The 16,770-nt window shown below is 44.7% G+C and overlaps 1 protein-coding gene across 1 annotated transcript; it reads right to left on the reverse strand.

Moving 5' to 3' along the window:
* Positions 1–1,749: 1,749 nt before the first annotated feature.
* On the reverse strand, positions 1,750–2,634 carry LOC109769637 (zinc finger A20 and AN1 domain-containing stress-associated protein 9-like). Its single transcript, XM_020328372.3, has one exon. It carries the CDS (start codon positions 2,508–2,510, stop codon positions 2,028–2,030), a length of 483 nt encoding a protein of 160 aa, XP_020183961.1. The 5' UTR covers positions 2,511–2,634; the 3' UTR covers positions 1,750–2,027.
* Between the last annotated feature and the right edge of the window lie 14,136 nt (positions 2,635–16,770).

Genomic DNA, 16,770 nt, shown 5'->3' on the forward strand with positions numbered 1-16,770 from the left:
AACACAGGTTGTTGTTAGTAAAGTGCAAAAAGGAAATTCAACTCTATTCTAGAAGGATCCCTGGAAGGGCCTTCCTGTGGAAAATAACTGCCCTAAGCTCTACTATTTTGTTTCAAGATGACATCAGTATGAGCTAATTTATGCTCTTTGATGATTATTCATCACACTTTCATAGGTCTCTCTCTATCCAAGCTCATCAACAGTTCTTGCAATTACAAGACACAACTGGATCATTTTATCTCACTGATACTGAAGATGCATGGACTTACACTTGGAATAGAAGTAACTATTCATCCATGCACATGTACAAGCATTTGATGCATGGCCAACAAGCACATTACCTTTTCAAATGGTTGTGGAAGGGAGCTAGCAGGTTGCCTGCTCTAGCATAAAGGCTTTGTTATACCTGCTTACACATGTGCTATCTGTCAAACTCAGGATTTGAAAACTCCTACGGATCTCTCCTAGGGTTGCAATTTTGCTCTTGCCTGCTGGCAAACTGTCATGCCATCCAACCAGAGAGGAATTACAGTCTACGACAAGCTCACTCTAGCTAGTCAACACTTGCCTTCTCCAATTGCAATCAACATCCCGATCTCTGGATGCTGGAATTTATGGATGCAACGCAATGATAAATTATCATAAACATTACTCCAAGCACTACATCCTGAAAAGCCATATTTAAGAATGCTCAACAGTTGCTTCAGCACAGAATTAAGCAAAAGAATGCAGCAACTATTGCCTCTTGGATCACTGCAACCTGTGAAGATCAAGAATTGATTTATCCCCTATTTTTTAGCCATGATGGCAAGAGCTGGAATTGGATATTTTTTACACCTTTTCCCTTTTTATTTTTCTTCTTTTGTAACTGTAAATATTCGACTGTTGTTAATAGAAAATAGTACCTAGAACAATTGTTCTATGGGATGTGCTATGCGTTGGCCGGCGGATCTTTTGATCCGCCAGATTGCGAGCCGTCAGATAGGCGTAACCTTGTGGCTAAGCGTTGTCCTCACTTTTGCAACAGAGACCATGTTGTAAGTTTTCTTTTGCAACACAAGTCTTGTTGCAAAAACACTTGCAACAAAGCTATGATGTAGATTTTTCCTTTTGTAACATAGGTCATGTTGCATAATTATTTTCGCAACAGAGGTCTTGTTGTAGAAAAAAACTTACGTCTTTCCCTTTTTGCAGCATAGGTGTTGCGGAAGGAACTTTCACAACACAGATGATGTTGCAGAAAAAATTACAACAAAAATATAGTTAAAATAGTGCAGTGTGCGAGCCACACATAGGACACGCGTCACACGCCAGAGGCGGTGGACGCCCCGTGGCGGATGAACCTGTTGTTCCCAAGTTTTTCCTTGTTTAAAAAAATAATAGGAGCCAGATATTGCCTCCCCGGCGCGCGCAATAGTACAGAGTCCTCAGACGTGCGCATCGCCAGCGCGCGGCGTGTCAGAAGCTGAAGTCGGTGTCTAAACTGCACGACACAAACGACGTCAGGACTCACGGCCAGTACCGGAAGTACACAACCCGACGTACTTCGCAGCATGGACGGCAGGTCGAGGTTGGAGATTTTGAGGACGCGTGGTGCGAGCGAGACATAGGGCCAGTTCTTTTCGATCAATTCTGGAGAATCACGGTCCCAGGAATCAAAATTACAAAAGAACTCGTTTCTTTCCCAGGAATCATCTCTGAGAATTGTCATAATCAGTAGTGTATCTGAGAATCGCCATATATGAACGATTCTGGCAATTCTGCCGAGTCCCGCAAAAGAATACGCCTGGAGGATCGTCGTACACATTCCCGCAAAAAAAAAGATGACATCAATCTGTATGACTTTACACCGATCTGTATGAATACATGACGACGAGCAAGAAAGATAACATCACTCTCTTCATCCTAGAAGCTAGTGCGTACGTGATGAAACATCTAAAGACAAAAGATAGTACTACTAACTACTGTAGTATGTACATGACCCTAGAAAAAACTCTGTAGTACATGTTTTAGACTCCCTTCTGCCTTCAAATCTTGTCGATCTTGGACGGCGCGATCAGAGGGTTCTGCTGGGCGATCTTCTCGCGGTCGACCTTCTTGTAGTCGAAGTCGCACGCGTGCCCGTCCACGTAGCGGTGCAGCGAGCAGAAGGTGCCGCCGCAGCGGCACGCGAACCCCAGCAGCCCGACCTTCTTCTTGCACGCCATGCACCTGCTCGGCGCCGCCTTCTTCGCCGGCGCCTCGGCCGTCGGTGCCTCGGTGGCGGCGGCGGCGGCGGAGTCCTGCAGGCTCAGCGACGTCTTGAGGTTGAAGGCGAGGCTGGCCACGTCGGCCTTGATCTTCGTCTTCCCCTCGACGGCGGGGGCGGCCGTATCGGTGGCCTTGAGGTGCTCTAGGTAGCACTTGGAGCACATGTTCTTGGTCGCCGCGCTCCCGTAGAACCCGCAGCCGTTCGCGCACAGCGCTGGCGCTGCGGCGGCCTGCGTCGACGACTCCTGCCCCTGCGCCATCTACTACGAGCACCGATCTGATCGAAGAAGAGGATCGATCGTCGCGTTCCTGTATGTGAATCTCGCGTTTGGCTGCCCTCGTACTCGTGCGTGGTTTCTCTCTTGACGAGGCCCCGAGGGCATCCTGCTGCGGCCTTATAAAAGGTCCGCCACGGCAGACCAGAACGTGTCGTGTTTAGACTTTGGACTTGGGTTCGTGTCGTCGGCAGATTCGGACCCGGTGACAGATTTCAACTCTGATCTATCAACAGCAACTCCAAACACGGATAACCAAAACGAACTTTATCAGACACGTCCAGATGTGGTGGTGGTGTTTAGTCCATCCAACCGCAATTACTGGATAAAAAGCGGACACGTCATTTTATGCCCACTGGAGTTCGCCTTGTCGTCGGTGGAGGTGAGCTCCACATACCTCGTGCCGGAGAGTCTGGCCTCGTCCTCATTGCATGGCGGCATTGATGTAGGGTGAAACCCTATACGGCCGATCTTTCACAAAAGAAGCGGATCCCAATTAAGAACGCGAAGAACACGAGGAAGAATGGAGAGAAATCACAAAGGAAAACACTCAAGAACAAGTTCAATCACACATTCACTAGACAATCAAACACACAAGATCCACAAGATACATGAACAACAAAGGGAAAGATACAAGGTAAGGTTCATCTTCAAGAGGAGGTCTTGAAGGGGGGCCACCCAAGAGGGGGTCTTGAATCCAAGGGGATCTTCTCCATAGAGGGGCCACGATCTCTCTCGTGGAGTAGATCCGTATGGATGAGCAAAGCTCTGTCTCAAATGAACTAATCCTTTGCTAACCCTAAAACGTAGGTGGAGGGGAAGTATATATAGTCTAAGGGCGGAGGGGCACATGGGCCTCGGCCCAAAAGCACTGCACGCAGGCAGGGAGGGCCGGATGTCCGGGGGTCGGGCCGGATGTCCGGGCTGACGGGGCTGGTCACGGTGCTCTCTGGATTGACTTGTCCGGATGTCCGGGCTGGAAGCCGGATGTCCGGCGGCTCGGGAAGAGCCGGATGTCCGGGCTGGTGTGGTCCATCTTCAGTGGTGTTCTGTGATGGACACCGGATTTCCGGTGGTCGGGCCGGATGTCCGGGTCGTGGGGACTTCTCCGGTTTCTTCCATCCTCGCTTCCAGACTTCCCTCGCGGATGGTGTAGTTGTTCCTTGGCTCTCGCACTCCTCCTCGTCGTCCGTAGTGTTCCGACAATACCTATGCATGCACGAGTGGAGTGTCAAGTAGTATACCATCCTCGAAGGTGTCAAGTGAGCACGTGTAAGGAGATGATTCACCTTTGTGTATGTGAAGTAGATGTCGCACGTGTCACTCGCCGAACGGACTCTTGACATGGTGATGTCCATAGGATGCTCTGCATCATCTCCCCTCCCTTGGGAAAGATCCGACCTCGGATCGAAAACCAAATCACCATGGGAAAGAGATGGCTTCCCCGTGTAGAAGTGGACGTTCACCAAGTACTTGTCATCTTGAAGCTCGAAATGGGCACTCTCCAATGTTGCACCGTCTTGTGATTCCTTCAAAAGGAGTAAGGACAACAAACACTTGGAAAAACAAATGTGGTTAGCGTTAGTGCAAAACCAAGCATTCAAGAGGTGAGTCACCAAACAAGTGTCGTCATCATGCAAAGCATATGGTGTGACAAGGGATTGTGACATGGCATGTAAGCATATCAATCGAGCACAAGCAAAGATATCATGGAGACAAGCATGTAAATATGAGGTAGTGATGCAAATATGTGTGTCAAGATAATAAGCATCTACCTCAAGTTCATAGAAAGCATGCACAAAGTGCTCAATGAAAAGTCTATGGTAGGCATAAAAAGCATTCACAACACCAAATAAAATGAAGTGTCTAAACACATGGGTCAAGTGTAAGACAATCCAAGCATAATGTGCATGGGGTGTAGTGAATATCGTATGGCACTCAACAAAATGGAAAGAGCAATTGTTCATCATGGGTGAGGCAATCAAGGCAAGCATGTAGCAATCAATGGGACATGGCATATGTGAAGTGATGGCATCGTTACAACCAAACATATGAGAGGAGTAAGTAATCCAAGAATTGGATGCAACACACAAGGCATATATATCGTGATGCATGGAACGGTGAAAATGACAAGTCGAAGCAAGATCTCTAACATGTGTGCAATCAAGTGGCCCAAGATGAACAATAAGTCTCATGGTGCAAGCAACACAAGTAGTATGATCCGCAATATCCATGCTCAAGAAAGATGTCACCTTGAAGGCGTGTCCTTGTGCATTCTTCACAATGCCAAAGTGGTAGGAAAGGTGGTGTAGAAGTGAGTCGTGGTCGAATGTATGAGGCTCGCTCTCAAGAGCTCGAATGGTCAACTCACGTGAAGTAGAAGTCGACACAAAGTCCAAGTATCCTACACATGCACAAAAGAAAGCAAAGAATGTATACGCATGGTAGATAAACACATCATCCATCATGATGGTTCTCTTCTCTTGCACATAACCATTAGAAGCACAAGTGCATGAATAATATGATGCAACAATGGCTATATTCATGGCACTAGGTATATGATGCAAAGAGGTAAGAGAAGCATGCTTCACAAGAAATATGTCAAAATCTCCAAATATATGTGAGAATGCTATGGGGGCAAACTCATTATCATGACAAAAGGCATAATTACACTCAATACATGGCAAATCATCTAGCATGAGAGAGGCAACATATGGAGATATATGACAAGAAGCAATAATAATCATGTGCAAATCATGTAGATGGTTGTCATCAACCGCATGAAATGAGCAAGTATGAATCATTGATGATGCAACATAAGCAAGCATAGTAATCAACTCGTGCAAGCTAGTAGTGCGAAGATGCAACATACTAGAGGAAATCATGGCAATCATGTCATGTGAGCAAATAATAGACATAGGCAATACACATGACATATCGCAAGCACGAACACAAAGCAAGATCATAGTATCATCATAGGCATGGGGCACAACGCAATCATGGCAATAACAAGCAATATCTTCACCAAGCTTGCAAATACACATACAAATAGCAGAATCAATCATCATGTGTAATGCAAAGCATGGGTCACAAATGCATGGTAAAGACATATGAATAAGCATATCATGCAAAGTGAACATGGCAAGACGGGCATATAATATGTAATGGACAATAACCCATAGCCAAGTGAGGGCCATGTAGAAGAAATGCGCGAAGTCTTTGCGCGAAGAGAGTGGTGGGAAAGACAATCCATGGGATCCCAAGTCATCATTGCTCTCTAGAGCTCGTTTTGTCAACTCATGGGATTGCGAGGTTGACAAGTATGTAAGTGCATCTAGTGCCCCTTAGTGATTTTGGTGTATTGAAGACTTATAGGTTAAGGGACTAATGTGTTTATGAGTGTACACAGGTCTATAAGTCTATGAGGAGTTTGATATTTACAGAGAAAGTCGACCCCTAAAAATGAAGTTCTTCGACTGAAGACTTTGGATTTCTGAAGACTTTCTGACGACTTTGAAAGTGAAGAAATTGGTGTGACCTTGAAGACTTGGTATTCATTTGAGGAACATGAAGCGTGAAGACTTTTGTTTTCGTAGTTTCATTTTCTCTTTCTTGAGTCATAGGAAACACCGTACTGTTAAAGGGGGTCGAGGAAATACTAAGGAAAAATTTCCATGTGATGCTCAACTCAAAATCCTACACCTACCAACCCCTTCGAGTGAAGCCATTGAAAATCTCATACAGTTCAGTCATATTCTTCAGTGACAGAGATGAAGTTCTTCTGGTCTCTGAGGAATTTGTTCTGACTGAGGAGTTAGGAATTCGCCAGTGCGGATTGCCTACACAGTGAGGAACATGATAGCCCTGAGGAATTTGATACTCAAATTTCCGACCGTTGTTGTGCTACGCGCCAGCTGTCCCAAAATATCTACCCACCTAACGGTCATATCATTGAAGGGCATTTATGTCTTATCATGTCGGGCTGCTCCCTAGGCTATAAATAGCCCCCCCTACAACCACTAGCTGGTTGGCTGCTCCGAGAGAAACTGACACTTGTCATTTGAGAGCATCCCATCCTCCGAGGACTTTGAGCGAAAATCATCAAGTGAGGAAAACCCAAACCCAAATACCTACAAACCCAAAGTGATTGAGCATCACTGAAGAGATTGATCCTGTGTGGATCCGATGCTTGTTACCTTTGAAGACTGTGCTTCTTCCAGACGGTTAGGCGTCATGGTCTAGAGCATCCAAGAGGAATTGTGGATCGCCGAGTGACCGAGTTTGTGAAGGTTCGGAAGTCACGTGAAGACTTACCACGAGTGATTAGGCGAGGTCTGTGTGACCTTAGCTCAAGGAGAATACGGTGAGGACTGTGTGTCCGGGACTGTGTGTCCTCAGGTTTAAATACCTAGCCGCTCCAACCAGATGTACAACTGAGACAGCAGTTGGAACTGGTCTACCAAATCAGTGTCTTCACCAAGCCTACTGGTTCTATTTCCTCAACTCTGTCATTTCCTCATAACTGTGTTGTGCACTTATTCATATCTGTGTTTGAAGACTTTGACTGAAGACTTTCTCAATTTCCTCAGTTCAATTTCTTCAGTCTGTTTGTCTTCATCCCGTGTTATCCTGTGTTTACGCTTTCTGTACTCTGTGCTTGTCTTCATTTCATCATGATGACCATGCTTGTGTTCTGCTATGCATACTTTTGAGTACTTATTCCGCTGCAAGTAGTTCTTCGCTAAGGAATTTCCTCACTGGCAAATTCCTCAGTGAAGAATTCATAAAAATCGCCTATTCACCCCCCTCTAGTCGATATAACGCACTTTCAATTGGTATCAGAGCAAGGTACTCCCTTGTTCTGTGTGATTTTGGTTTAACCGCCTGGAGTTTTAGTTATGTCGACCGCAGGTATGAAGAAAGTGACATGCCCCGTCTTTGACGGTCACGAGTATCCCAAGTGGAAGGCCATGATGAAGAAGCGCCTCATGGCGATGAACAGCGAGCTATGGACCATCACTGAGATTGGTCTTACCGATCTGTGCAAGACGGCGGAAGCTGATGACATTCGCAAGTACACTCTTCTCAACCTCACGGCGAAGGACGTCATCTGCTCCTGTCTGTCTCAAAATCAGTTCAGGAACATCATGCATCTCAATCATGCGAAGCTTATCTGGGACCGTCTCTCTGAGGTCTATGAAGGTCATCGAACCCGTCATGATCCTTGGTTTGAGGACTTCAAGGAATCTCTCAAAGCGATGACATTCGAACCAGAATCATCATCCTCTTCATCATGCCTTATGGCAAAAAGTGCTGAGGTAACTGAATGCTACCTATCCGAGTCAAGTGATGATGAATCTGGTGATGAATTTGGACCCAGCTATGTCAAACTTGCTTCCCTTGCCACTAAACAACAAAGAGCTTTGGAAAAAGTTCAATACATGCTAAATAAGAGCGATGATATGTTGGGTGAAGAAATGGATCAGTCAAAAGCTTTGGCTGAAAGTCTTCAGAGACTTCATACTAAGTATGACACCCTTCAAGATCAACATAACACTCTCTTATCTGATCATGAGAAGCTTTCTTATGAATTTCTTCAAAGAAAGCAAGATCTTGAGAAGCTAAGAGTGAGTTATGAAGATCTTCAGAAGGAGCGCGATTCATTACTTGCTCAACAAATCAGCGCTTCTCAGGAAGAATTTGTTCCTCCATATTTGAAATGCATTGAACGTGAATCTGCTAATTCTTCACCTGAATGTTCAAATGCTTCTAATGCTACAAATTCTTCAACTGTCTCTGCTATCACTAATTCCTCATCTGAGGACATTGATAGTATCACTGACGATGCAGGGCTGAAGGAATTGTACATGACAGGCATGTACAAAAGCCTCAAAGGGCATCAGACTCTTTGTGATGTGCTTAAAAAGCAGATCCTCAACAGGAACCCTAGGAAAGAGGGTATTGCCTTTGAGAGGAAACTCAATGCTGATGGTACATATTGGAAGCCTGAGCAGTACCCCAAAACCTCATGGGTTGCTGCAAAGGGACCTCCAGTTGATCCATCTAATTTATCTGGCTTTACATGTGAATCTTCTCATTCTTCTGATGAGTCATTTGACTCCAACTATAAACTGTTTAAAAATCAGAATGGTGAAGTATTTGCTAGATATGTTGGCACTAACTGCAGGAACGGTTCTCCTATGAAGAAAATCTGGGTTCCCAAAAGGTGCCTTGAAAGTCTTCAGGTGAATGTCCTCATGACACCACCTGTGAAGAATAGGAACCCCAGATCAAATTCTTCATATGGACCAAATTCTTCATATGGATCCAAGTCCTCATACGGATCGAATTCCTCATGTGGATCATATTCCTCAAAAGGATCAAAATCCTCATATGAACATCATCGTGCTAACAACTCTGTCTCGCAGGGAAGAGCTAAGGGCTATGAATATGAGCATTATTCTTCTAATCATTATGTTCATAAGTCCTCGTTATTCATATGCTTACCCTAACTCCTCTTATGAGAAACGAAATGGATTGGCTTCTATGCCACCTTTCTCGTATGGAGCTCGCAGAGTGATGAACTCTTTGCCACCCCTTCAGATGTGGGTGGTGAAGAAAAAGAACTAATCTTTTATGCAGGGTCAGGTCTCTAGACGTACTTTAACGTCTAAAGAATTTGCTGGAGACCTGAAAAGTGCCTGAAAGGACGCAGGCTAATCACGAAGAAATGAACTTTCATTTCTCACGTCCTCATACTGTTTTAACTGTTGCATTGCTTGATGAAATTGGTCTGGTGAATTGTGGTGTCATATTCTTCACTGATGAAGTATATGAAGTTCGTAAGCCGCACTAATTCATCTGCAGGATGATCAACCCAAAGCCACTGAGTGGGTCCTCAATAGTGGATGTACAAATCACATGACTGGTGACAAGAATCTATTGATGGATGCTCCCTTATCACCATCGCATCTGAAGCATATCATCTTCGCTGACAAAGGCAAAAGTCAGGTATTGGGTCTAGGTAAGGTTGCGATCACAAAGGATCGACACATGGACAAAGTCATGCTTGTCGAGTCCTTAGGATACAACCTCATGTCTGTCTCCATGCTTTGTGATCTTGATATGGTTGTTGTCTTTGGCAAGTATCGTTGTGTTGTGGTTATGGAAGCTGACAATTCCAAAGTCTTCGAAGGCTTTAGGAGAGGAGACTTGTATATTGTTGATTTCTCTACAGGACCGCAACCAGCCGTGTGCCTACTTGCAAAAGCTTTAGAAGGCTGGCTATGGCATCGACGACTTGGTCATGCAGGCATGAGGAATTTGCACACGCTTGGGAAGAAGAAGCATGTCATTGGCATTGAGAATGTCAAATTCCTCAAGGATCACTTGTGTGGAGCTTGTGAAGCTGGAAAGATGACCAAGGCTAAGCATCCAGCGAAGACTATCATGACCACTACTCGACCATTTGAATTGCTTCATATGGATCTCTTCGGTCCTAACCATTACTCAGCAGTCACAAATGACGCATCTCTCTATGGCTTTGTTATTGTTGATGATTACTCTCGATACACATGGGTACACATTGTTACTTACAAACATGAAGTGCAGGAAGTCTTCAAACGATTTTCCTCGAGGGCTTCAACCAACTTTGGTGTGAAGATCAAGCACATCAGAAGTGACAATGGAACTGAGTTCAAGAATTCTGGTCTTGATGACTATCTTGATGAACTTGGTATTACTCATGAGTTATCTGCTCCTTATACTCCTGAGCAGAATGGCGTCGTGGAGCGCAAGAACAGAACTCTTGTTGAGATGGCTCGCACTATGCTTGATGAGTACAAGACGCCTCGTCAGTTCTGGATTGAGGCAATTTATACTGCGTGCCACATCATCAAATTGGTATATCTTCACAAATTCTTCAAGAAGACTGCCTATGAACTCCTCACTGACAAGAAACCCAATGTGAGTTATTTCAAAGTCTTCGGTGCTAAATGTTGGATTAGAGATCCTCATCACAATGCTAAATTTGCACCGAAAGCACATGAAGGTTTTATGCTTGGTTACGGAAAGGACTCGCACACCTACAGAGTCTTCAACAACGTTCTTCACAAGGTTGTTGAAACTGTAGATGTGCGGTTCGATGAAACTAATGGCTTGCAAAGAGAGCACCTACCCTCTGTGATAGATGAACCAGCACCTGAGGAAACTATCAAGTTCAAGGCTACTGAGGATGTCATTCCTACCGAAGAATCTGCTGAAGAATTCATTCCAGAACGTGAAGAACGTCGAGCTAATGCACCTGAAGAAAATGCTGATCAAATTCCTCGACGACAACCTACTCATACTCGCGTTGCAAAAGAAGTGCAAGTTGAAAAGATCATCGATGACATTGAAGCACCAGGTCCTCTCACACGCTCAAAAGCTTCACATTTATCTAACTTTTGTGGGCACTATGCTTTTGTCTCTATCACAGAGCCCACTAAGGTAGATGAAGCATTTCTGGTGCCTGAGTGGATTCAGGCCATGCAAGAAGAATTACATCAATTGGAGCTCAACAACGTCTGGGAACTGGTTAAACGTCCAGATCATCGCAAGCACAATATCATTGGCACAAAGTGGATCTACCGCAACAAGCAAGATGAAAATGGCCTTGTGGTGAGGAATAAGGCACGGCTTGTAGCTCAAGGCTACACAGAGGTTGAAGGAATTGATTTCGATGAAACTTTTGCACCTGTTGCTAGACATGAAGCAATTCGCATATTACTTGCTTATGCTAACCATCATGATATCACTTTATATCAAATGGATGTGAAAAGTGCATTCCTCAATGGTAAGCTTGAGGAAGAAGTATATGTTGCTCAACCCCCAGGGTTTGAAGATCCAAAGCATCCTGACAAAGTCTTCAGACTCAATAAGGCCCTCTATGGCCTGAAGCAGGCCCCTCGGGCATGGTATGATACCTTGAAGGAATTCCTCATGAAGAAAGGCTTCAAACCCGGTTCACTCGACCCTACTCTTTTCAGTAAATCTTATGATGGTGAATTGTTTGTGTGCCAAATATATGTTGATGATATTATCTTTGGATGTACTGACCAACATTATAGTGATGAATTTGCCTATATGATGAGTGAAGAATATCAAATGTCTATGATGGGAGAATTGAAATTCTTCTTAGGTCTTCAAATTCGTCAACAGTGCAATGGCATATTCATATCTCAGGAGAAATACCTCAAGGATGTACTGAGGAAATTCGGCATGCAAGATTGCAAAGGCGTCAAAATTCCAATGCCCACAAATGGCCATCTGTGCACTGATGAAAATGGTATTGACTTCGATCAAAAGGTATACCGCTCAATGATTGGTTCTTTATTGTATTTATGTGCATCTAGGCCAGATATTATGCTTAGTGTTTGCATGTGTGCCCGATTTCAAGCTAGACCGAAGGAATCACACCATAAGGTTGTGAAGCATATTCTTCGATATCTAGCTCACACACCAACACTTGGATTATGGTACCCCAAGGGCTCGGCTTTTGATCTCATTGGATATTCTGACTCTGACTATGCTGGTGATCGTGTGGACCGCAAGTCAACATCTGGTACATGTCATTTCCTCGGACGATCTTTGGTATGTTGGTCCTCGAAGAAACAGAACTGCGTATCACTGTCTACTGCTGAAGCTGAGTACATTGCTGCTGGTTCTTGCTATGCTCAATTGCTATGGATGAAGCAAACTCTCAAGGACTACGGCGTCAACGTGAAGAATGTGCCTCTCTTCTGTGACAATGAGAGTGCCATCAAGATTGCTCACAACCCAGTTCAGCACTCGAAGACAAAGCACATTTAGATTCGTCATCATTTTCTTCGCGATCATGTGTTCAAGGATGACATTTTTATTGAGCATGTGAAGACTGAAGAACAGCTAGCCGATATCTTCACAAAGCCCTTGGACGAGAAGAGATTTAGGAAGTTGCGGTGTGAGCTAAATATCCTAGAATCTTCGAATGTTCTTTGAAAAGGACACTCATCCTAACACTTATGCAAAATTGATGACTTAGATGTGCAACACATGAAGAAACATTTTTCTTCAATCAATGAAGAATAACACTCTAAGTGTGAAGAAACTAATGAAGAATTTGATTCTCAGAGCCCTACGACAATTGTACGCGGTGTCTGAAATCATCATTCTTATACGGTGGGTCACGCCACCACAAAAGTTGAAAATCTTCAATTTGAGTTTTTTCCTCAGCTTTTGAAATTCCGCAGTTGTTCATGTTCTTCAACTTTGCATTGTCTTCACTGTTTCCGTCGTTTTTCTTCATTGGCTATATATATATATATATATATATATATATATATATATATATATATATATATATATATATGAGTTTATGTCCTCTACAGCATTCACTTATGGCTAATTCTTCAATTTGGTTTTTTCTACTAAGTGAATGTGATCGGACCCTTCCCCCTCTATGCTATACTCACCCAATCTATTCACAAATTCTTCATGTGCGTTCTATTTGAAACTCGTTCAAAATCTTCACTGTGTCCTTGACAACTGAAGAATTTGCGAACGGAACTTTTAACTTATCTTATCCAAATTTTCGGCTTTGCCGCTCAAACCGTTCCGCATCCCACGAAATACTTATATATTCACCCACGATCTAACCCGATCTCCACTTCTCAGTACGTGGGTGACACATGTCAAGCGAATGAGAAGGGTCAGGGGCACGTTCGTCCAATTTCTTCGGGCGAACAGTTTTTTCACCGTGGCTATAAATACCCCCTCTCCCCTTCCTCACTTCCTTTACTCCGCTCGACCCCTCTCCAGCTCGAGCTTCTCAAACCCTAGCACCGCCGCTACTTCATCATCGCCGGTGAGGAAGAGCTTCACTGCCTCGACCTCGTCGCCGCCATACTCGCACCGGCCGCGGAAATCTTCACTCCGCTGCCGCCGTAGCCGTCTTCCTCAGCCGAGTTAGGGCGTGGAAGATCTGCACAGACGAACTTCTCATCTCTACCTCACAGTTCGTCGTGTTCTTCGTTCAGAGTAATTAAAAGTTACTTTTACTGCCCTCTTTGATTCAAATGACTTCTACAAAATCTTCAAAGGTGTTTATTCTTCAAATTCTTCACACACTAAACACCTCACATGTCATCTGCTCTTGATTCGTTTCTCTAAGCAATAATTTTTCTTCAAGATTCCTCAATTGTGTGGATCTTCGATCTATACAACTCTGGAACCTAAGACAAAGAACGCTTAGTGAAATTCTTCTAGACTCATCTGGTCAAATTCCTCAAACTTGTTCTTTTTGAAAAATCTTCTGAGAACGCATATGACCTCCGAATTCCTCGCAACTATACTCTGTTCACAGGTACTCATGTCCACTGCTGAATCTCTAGGTTCTCATCAACTTAACTCATTTGCAGCGTTCCTCGAAGAAAAGTTGCATACTTCTTCAGAGAATTCAATTGTTCAAATTCCTCATCTGAAGAAAATGGGTGATGGAAAGAAGCCACAGAAAGGAGGAAAGAGGCCTGAGATCAACGCTGCATTTGAAATCCCTGAGGACATCTATGCTGGGTACTGCACACCCCTTGAGGAAGATAAAAATCAGCGCAAGGTGCACATTCAGAAGATAGAGAGGAGATGGGCAAGAGAGTGGAGGGAGTACAGGTATGCGACTCCCAAGTACATGAAGAAATTCGCACTCAATCCTCCATGCTCAAGACCTCCGTTGGCACCTGGCCAAGAAGCTGATCTCACCAGCCTTAAGCGTGGTGAAGACCATCCTGAAGAATGGGCCAAGCGCCAGGCCAAGCTGGCCAAACATGCAAAAGATGCAATGAGGAAATTCAACGAAGACTCTGCTGCTGCTGCTGCAGAGGCCTCTGTAAAGCGGAAGAAATCCATGGCAAAGAAGCCTGCGCATAAGCCAAGTGTTTCTTCTTCAATGCCCTCACGGCCAAGTTCCTCAGCTAAGCCCTCACGGCCAATTCCTCACGCTACTCCTGTTCCTCCAAAGTCCTCAGCTGCTCCGACCAAATCCTCAGCACCTGTGCATCTTGCCACGTGCCAAAGGACTACAGGCATCTCTATTGCCTCAGGAGCTTCAGCTAGTTCCTCAGCCGCACCAAATTCTTCAACAGGACCCTCTCTGCTGAAGACAAAGACCACTGCTGGACGAGGCTCTCGCCCAAGTCCTCACAAGAAGCAGGTCGCCTTCCAAGTGCCGTCTGAAGAAGACGAAGCTGATGATGAAGAACTTGCTGAAATCATCAGAGATAGGCAAGTCAGGGCCGCTAGAGCCAAGGGCACAAATGTGCCTCTACTTTTGGATCCAAAGTTGATCCTCGATTACATTGATCTCCGGCACAAGGACCCAAACACTCCTATGCCTGACTTCAAGCTAACTCCTGGCCAAAGTCATATGCTGACTGCCTTCATCCAAGAAGAGAAATGGAAATTTGAGAAGGCCAGGCAGCTCAAGAAAGTGCAGTACAGGAAGGAGAAGTTCCTGAAGAACAACGTTGTCTCTATGACAACTAATGAACTTGTGAAGATCCAGTCTGAAATCAAATCCTCAGCGATGATTTCAATGCTTACTATGCTGATTGGAAAGGAGCCAAGGTCAGGTTTGTTAAACTGACTGAGAAGTTCACCTCCAATGTTGCAGCCCCATCGCAACAAGAAATTCCTCAGACTAAAGCATCTGCTCAGCCAACTGAAGAACATGCCAGCTTCACTGATGACATTCAGGCTGCTGACGAAAATGTGAGTTCCAGGGCTGATGACTGCATTCTAGCCGCTGATGAAATTGCCAGGGCATCCACTAGTGGTGCGCCTGAAGAAAATGAAAAGGTCAGGGCAACTGCATCAGTTGTGCCTGAAGAAAATCAACCACATTCCTCTGCTCCTCCCGCCCTACCCCAACTCCAATTCTTCCATCTGCATCAGATGTGAAGAAGACCAAGGCTGCAGAGCGTGCAGCAGTGAAGAAAAGGAAAGCATCAGCTCCTTCAGATTCTTCAGCACCGAAGAAGATGAAGAAATTGACAAGCTCATTTGCTAATCCAATTGATGCTGTTCCTGGTTCCTCCATGCCATCAGAGGAAATCGTCCCCTTTGATGAAGAATATGTGATCCCTAGCGGATCTGATGAAGAAAATCCTTCTGCTGCTTCGTCAGAGCAGATGGATGAAGAAATTGAAGTGGATAAAATCCCTTCAACCCCATAGTTTCCTCGCCTATGCCTCAGTTTACTGCTGAAGAGGCCGGCGTTGAAGAAATGAAAGATGAAGAAGTACCACACCTGTGCTGAATGATGACTTTTGGGAAAGTCAGCACCCCAACTCTCCACTCTTCACACCATTGCAACAAATTCCTCAGTCCCCAGCAACTACAGTTCAAATGGGATCTGATGAAGCTCATGAAGAAATTCTAGCCACTAGTGCTGAAGAAAATGAAAATGAAGAATTGAAGACCCAGGCTGCCACTGAAGAGGCACCAGAAATACCTGAGCCTGAAGAACCTGAGATTGCGATTCCTGAGGTTGTAATGCAACTGACTGACACTCCTCTGCCCAAGCCAAAGGATCCGTTCTCAAGGAAGCAAAAATTCAAGGCTAATGATTTCTTCGGCGAGCACGTATTCTTCACTGATTACAACCCCTATGACTCTGCTCGCATTAGGAAGAGGCGTTTCTGGACTGCCAGCCAGGTAAATTTTTATTCCTCAGTGCTGTTCAACAAAGACAAAGTCTTCGATCATGAGCACATTCCTCACGTGGATATGGAATCTCTGCCGTGCTTCGTGCCAGTCCTCAGTGTTCTTTACGACGCTGGACTGTTAAATTTCTGCACTGATATATGTGATTGGAATGAAGAGCTCATTCTTCAATTCTATGCAACTCTGCACATCACCGGAGACTCTGAAGATGTGAATTCATGGGTGCTAGACTGGATGTCTGAAAATACTCACTACAAGGCACCAGCTACTGAATTGCTTCGTGCTTTGCCTCTCAGTCCTCCCCTTGAAGCTGCTCGTTGCGTCTATAGTGAACCTGAGCTTATAGATCACTATATGCAAGTGCTGATGAAGCCATTGAAGCCAGGTCCCAAGAACTAAATTCCTTGTGAAGGAATTGTTATATGTGCCTCGGACTGTCTATCGCATTCTGACGAAGACATTGAGTCCTATCAAGGGCCATGACTTGAATGAAGAAGAAGTCATTGGCATC

Source organism: Aegilops tauschii, chromosome 2 (assembly GCF_002575655.3).
Source record: "Aegilops tauschii subsp. strangulata cultivar AL8/78 chromosome 2, Aet v6.0, whole genome shotgun sequence".
Classification (NCBI taxonomy): Eukaryota; Viridiplantae; Streptophyta; class Magnoliopsida; order Poales; family Poaceae; genus Aegilops; species Aegilops tauschii.